Here is a 5997-nt window from a genome sequence, read left to right as displayed (position 1 = left end):
TAACCATGGACTGGTCCCAGTTCAACCACAAGTCAGCACTGTATCTACAACTTAGAACCAGAAGAGGCATCCCCTCAAGTCCTTGAGCAAGCCATACCTATTTGCACTAGAAAAAAAACCACACCCAACACAAAAAATCCTCAAACATATTCCTTGCCTTCTTATGGAAAAGCTCCAAAATTTAGGTAATAGCTCAAGGCATACTTGGAAGAAGAAAACAGAGCTCGGGGGGGAAAAGGTAACTGCCCAGACTCCAAAAAACATCTGCCAAGCAATCCTCCAGAAAACAAGCTCCATATTACAAAAGTCGTCCAAGGGGGTGAACAACCATTAAAACGAAAACAAAACCTTTGAGAAGGCAGACTACAAAGAAAGCTTTGCTCCAGGCTTGGTAGGCAATAAGCAAGAAGTCCAGACGAATTCTACAAAGTTGTCGAGGTCTTTTAGAGCTCTAACTCATGAGCATTTACATATGAGGAAGACAAAATACCTGTCTCACCTCAGATCCACATCTATCTCTTTCAAACCCTTAAAAAAGCTAAAAGGATAAGCTCCTCCCTTGCTTGCACTCTGTATTAGAGCCATTTCCCGTCTGGGTCCCTGTATTCACGCCTTTCTCCAAACACTGAAGAACTTGCAAATGTATGGTAACTACAGAGATAAGCTGCCGTTCGGGAGTGTGGAGGGTCCTCAAGCTACCCTTCATACAAGAACTCGGAAACTTTTAGGTTCTGAAAGGAGACAGAAAGGAGCAGAAGCAACATTACCCCCTTGTGGCAGCAAAGCAATATGGAAATAAGGTCTGAAAAATTCAAAGGGGAGCAGACTAGGTGTTATTCTTCATAGCTGATGTAAGAAGAGCTTTGTGCGGCCAGAAAGGCCATCAACACCGAAGAGAAACGAGATGAGCTGGAGTCACTGTACTATATGTAACTGGGTTCACATCACATAGCAAGAACAACGCAGGAGGGACCAGAGTCCTCAAATGAGACCTGACAAAATGAAAGACACAAATTTGTCCCTGGACCCTGTCAGATGGGTCCAGGGAAGCTGGTTTCACCTGTCATTTGTGCACAGTGTATCCAACAGACTAAAACACACCAAATGTGTGCCTTTTATACACTCACAAACAAAAGAGTTTATAACAAGGGTCTCCAGACAAAAATTCGCTCACTCCTTTCTGCCTGTATGCATGACTAAAGTGTCACCCAGGACGGTTCAAAAGACTTCTCAGATTTTCAGATAACTTCAATAATGTATCTTGTCTGTCAAACTAAATAGGTGAGGCAAGGTGAAAATGTTATGCATCATAAAATGCAGCCACGGAGTTACTCATACCACAGCCTACAGAATTTGACCTCTGGAATGAGTGCAGTGGAGTGGTTAGAGAAGTTTAACATAATTGCCAGACAAAGCTTCTTCGTGGAAGAATACGGATAATAAGCATTTCCTTGTGAAGCATAAGTTTCATGCAAACCTGCCTGGCAATAGGACAGAGCACAGCTTTCATTTGCAATAATGTACTGAAATCTCTAGACACAATAAACAGGTAAACCATATCAAAATTGTCCCCTTCATGTATTATAAGAAGTTAAATCTATAGAGAACTATTTTCCTCTTCCTTCTTTTCCCCATCTATAAGAATTGTTTCACAGAGTAAGATTTGAAATATGTTAACAGGGACACACGTCACTACTTGCTCCTTGCATCCATTCCACAAATACTGTGGAACTCAAATACCAGAACTCAGAAACAAAAATAAATTTATAACCTAATTACTTTCCTTTTTTTTTTTTCTAAAAACCCCACACTAATTCTGTAAATGTCACTTGTGTCATACTGAAATAGCCAAAGAGAAAATCTGCATCAGTTTTATTAGTCAGCATTGCACTGTACCTAGCATTAACTGATGAACTGATACATATTTCAGCAGAGATCACTGCTAGATTCTGTGTATCACTGTCTTAAGAAGGTGGCACCAGCTCCTCTCAAACAAGCAGCTGACTATAAGAATCCTCTTTCATTCCCTGTTCAACTTTTCATTATCAACCTGAATTGGCCCACACAGCAGCAATGGCTTAAAGTACTTAGAGGTTCCCACACTGAGATTACAGTATTAATACAATACTGCCTCAACCCATTTTTAAATTAACAGGTAGCTATTAAAAAATTAAACTAGCTATCATCTGTTGCTCAGTTATCCTTCCTTCATCCACATCTTTCTAATACCTTCTCATGACCAATTTTATGCAGCACATTTCACATGGCAACTTCAGAGATTTCTGAGATTCTTTTCACTTTGATATTAAAAGTGAGGCAAAGACATCCACAGGGGGAAACCCCCTATATTTGAATTACTGAGATCAGCCTGGAGAACCTCCAAAAAGCTGCAGCTCAGTCTCACAAACTTTTGCTTAACGTAGACCATAAACCTTCCCCAAATTCATGCCTCACCAGCACAACTTCAAGTGGCTCAATGCCACACTGCTTTCAGGCTAAGCTGAGACAGGACTGCTTGTATTGCTGAGGTTCCCAGTGACATGCTTCTCCTAACAGAGGGGCCTGAGCTGTCAGTTAGGAATAGTGTCATTACCTGCTTATTAATGCTTTTGTGATTAGTCCAAGATAATTAGCCGAGTACCATCAGAATAAGCAGAATTCTCTTCTTGCCCAGCTGACACAGTTACATAAACAGAATTCAAAGAACAGCCTTCACTAAACTACCCTATTAACTTAATTGACCCTCAATGGCAATGTTTTCCCAGAAAGCTACTTCTCAACCAGGAAAGCCATGTCAGGGAATGAATCCTGCCCATGGACAGCAAATGAGAACATACAGTTTTCACATACAATTTTTATCTTACATTTTTCGGCTAACCTTACAATACAGAGCTCAATTGCCCAATGAGGACATCTAATGGAGAGACAAAGAAGAACAGAATTATAAAACAGGTTATGAGCACATCTTGGATTGCAACACTAAGAATTAACCAGAGGCTGATAGGCACAAAATTACATTGATTGGAAGTGTGTCTGCAGTTACCACTTGTACCCTCAGGTTTGAAGGCTTATCCTCCCCCTTCTATTTCCTCAGCACTTTGAGCGTTACATAGCTTACATCTCAGGACTCTCAGCCCCCATCTTTGCAGGCTTCTGCAGCTCCAAAGGTTAACAGACATTTTGGACTCTGCTGTGCAGAAGTGGTTCCAGCACTTCCCATTGTGAAAGCACGCCCTAGGTCTGGGAGACATGAAGTCTTGGTGTGAGGATGTTCGTTCTATGCAAAATTTAGGTAAGTGGGTGCTTGCTGACTTGTTAATAGATTCACAGGATATTCTGAGTTGGAAGGGACCCACAAGGATGATCAAGCCCAGCTCTTAAGTAAATGGCCTGTATGAGGATTGAACCCACAGCCTTGGTGTTATTAGCACCATGCTCTAACCCAACAGAGCTAATCTCATCTACCACATTCTACAAAGAAAAATATAAACAGCTAATTAGAAAATGGCAGAAAATTATACCTGCAGGACACAGCTATCCTGCATAGGTTCCTTTTAAGGGAAAAGATTTCATAAAGCCCCAAGCCCACCTGATGTGTTTAACAAGAAAGGAAATGAAGTTTTACTTCAAGGAAATTGCCACAAGCATTTAATACCAGACTGCCCACTGCTTCCAGCTTCTTACCTCAGAACTCTACAGATAACCTTAACTTCAGATAGAAGGAAAGCAGAAGCCCCTGTTCTTTTGAAAGCCATGCCTGTTCTTTTGAAAGGCCTGACAACAGAAGCAGGAGACTGGGAAAACAAGAGTCCCTAGAAGATTCTCAACAACCTCTGCCAGAAAGGTTTCACTAAAGGTTTCATCTTACAGGAATTCCTCTGGAATTAAGCTCATGCTTCAAACTACACTCTCCAAATTAGAAGTCACAGCAAAAAGCACCTGTTTGCTCCTGGTTTATGACCAGGTAGGCAAGTAACCCTTCACCAATGCTACAGTGACTGGAGCAGGCAGCAGCAACCACCATGGATGACAGGCAAAGTGACCCAGAGATTCAGTCATAGGGACTGTAGCTGTTAGACTCCTGCAGGCTGGGGTGGATTGAATTATATGCCTCAGGGCATTTTTAAATTATACAGTTACCACAGGAAAGATCGTATCTACATATCTCACTACATCTCACTGTCCAAATATGTGCCAACTGCCTGATCAATAAGAAGGTTATTTGCCCCGTTACTTCTGCCACTACAGTGACTCATCCCAGAAAACAAGACACAGTGGAGATGACGTAAGTATGTACCACTATTTCAAAAGAAAGATAACTCAAGACTTACTCAAGTGCCATTTTAAAGCTAACTTTGTCAGCTCCTTCTCACTTTTATGCCTTTTAATAGGGGACAAGAGGATATCTGACTTAAATTAACAGTAGCTAAGTTCAGGCCCAAGCAGTACCTACCATGTAATCAGCTTGAGACTCTCATTACGGCAGGCTATGAAAAAAAACTATGGCAAGGATTTAGAAAGAGATGAATAATTTTATGACCACCACCACTTATTTGCTATGCAACTACAGCAACAAGAAAGGCAGTCACTGTTCCAGCCTCAGTATAATCAGCTTATCTGCAGGACAGAGGAAAGAATTCCCTTTCCTCAGGCACTCCTGTGTGCAAACCCTTCTTCGTTAGTTACATCTGCATCCAACCTGGAAATTTTGCTTTTCTACAGCTCAAAGCATCTGTTTCAGAGAAACAGTAAGACTGGACCTTTCCTCTGGTGAGAGCACAAACCACTTGACAGAGAAGATGTGAAACTGAAACCCAGTATGGAAACCCTATCCCAAGTACCAATGTAGCTATATCATCCACACAAGCCAGTAAAGACACTTTCACACAAAGGAAAGATCTTTCCTGATGCAAGTTCAATTTAGCTTATCCTGTTTCTTGTAACATATCTGAAGCAGAAGAAAAATATCCTTCCAAAAAAAGAATCACCTTCTTAAAAAACAAGACAGCAAAGCCTAAAATTTTCAGTGATCAGCATGTCCCCAACCATGTCCCCAACCAGCTCAGGTCAACAGGAGCCACTCTGAAAACTTACCTCTTATCAAGGGGAAACCAACTGCATATACCCAAACCACTGACACAGAGCTTTGACTTTTTTCCCCTCTGGGCAACACTAAGAAAATTATTGTTAACCCTTTTAACTTAACAACTTACTCGTGACCAGTTTTCCACACCAGCCCTGGGCAGAGTCTCCATGTGTAGCACGTGATGATAGGGTGTGTGATGGGGGGCACAAAGGACAGCATTAATGAATCCTGTGTTTTCACCCTTCTGCAGGGTCTGGCAAACACCAGGAGCACAGCTCACCCCAGAGATCTGCTGCAAGAGCCCATTCTTTTGCCTGTCTGTACTACCATTGAGAGGTCCAGTCTCTGCCCTTAACAATCTTCAGAACCCATCTGCAGCATGACAATGGCAGCTATAAACACATCAACACCAACATCTCTATTTTCATCTACACGAATAGCACACAACCTTATGAGAAAAGGTTTTTAACTCTGAAAATACTGAAAAACCTCAGACTAGATGGGAAAGGTTTAAGAAAAAATAGAGGAGGAAGGGCAAGCATGTATCTTACCTCCTGAGTGAATCCTCCTCTGAGCTTTCCTCAGGCATTTCCTGGTTTAAGGCCTCCTGTGATACATTCCCAGGTCTGCTTGAAGCCGACTGGCTGGAAACTCTTTTCCAGTGCCCCGTCTCCTGGTTAAAGACCACTCCCACGGTCCTCTCCTCCTGCGGGGTGGAGGAGCTGCCCAGCTGCAGTCTGCTAGAGGCAGGAGCTCTGCCCTCGGTTCTCTCTGCAGGCTGCACCTGGCTGGTATTTGGAGGCACACCCTCAAATGTGCTTTGGACCTGCCCTGGTGTGTAGCTAGGCGTGCTTCTTTCCCAGCGCAGTGTGTCATTGTTAAAGGTCAGCAGGTTATGACAAGCACGACAG

General features: G+C 42.5%; 1 protein-coding gene across 3 annotated transcripts in view; it reads right to left on the bottom strand.

The window, feature by feature from the left end:
• Window positions 1-5997, bottom strand: part of AMBRA1 (autophagy and beclin 1 regulator 1) — a 119415-nt gene that overhangs the window by 108514 nt on the left and 4904 nt on the right. For all 3 annotated transcript variants that reach the window (XM_017742186.1, XM_017742187.1, XM_017742188.1), the window contains one exon: window positions 5638-5792. In XM_017742186.1, coding sequence (XP_017597675.1) covers window positions 5638-5792 — 155 coding nt within the window. The remainder of the gene's footprint in view (window positions 1-5637; window positions 5793-5997) is intronic.

Source organism: Corvus brachyrhynchos, unplaced genomic scaffold, assembly GCF_000691975.1.
Source record: "Corvus brachyrhynchos isolate BGI_N302 unplaced genomic scaffold, ASM69197v1 scaffold115, whole genome shotgun sequence".
In the NCBI taxonomy this organism is placed as follows: domain Eukaryota; kingdom Metazoa; phylum Chordata; class Aves; order Passeriformes; family Corvidae; genus Corvus; species Corvus brachyrhynchos.
The sequence above is the reverse complement of the archived record's forward strand: the minus strand, read 5'-3'. Positions and strand labels throughout refer to the sequence as shown.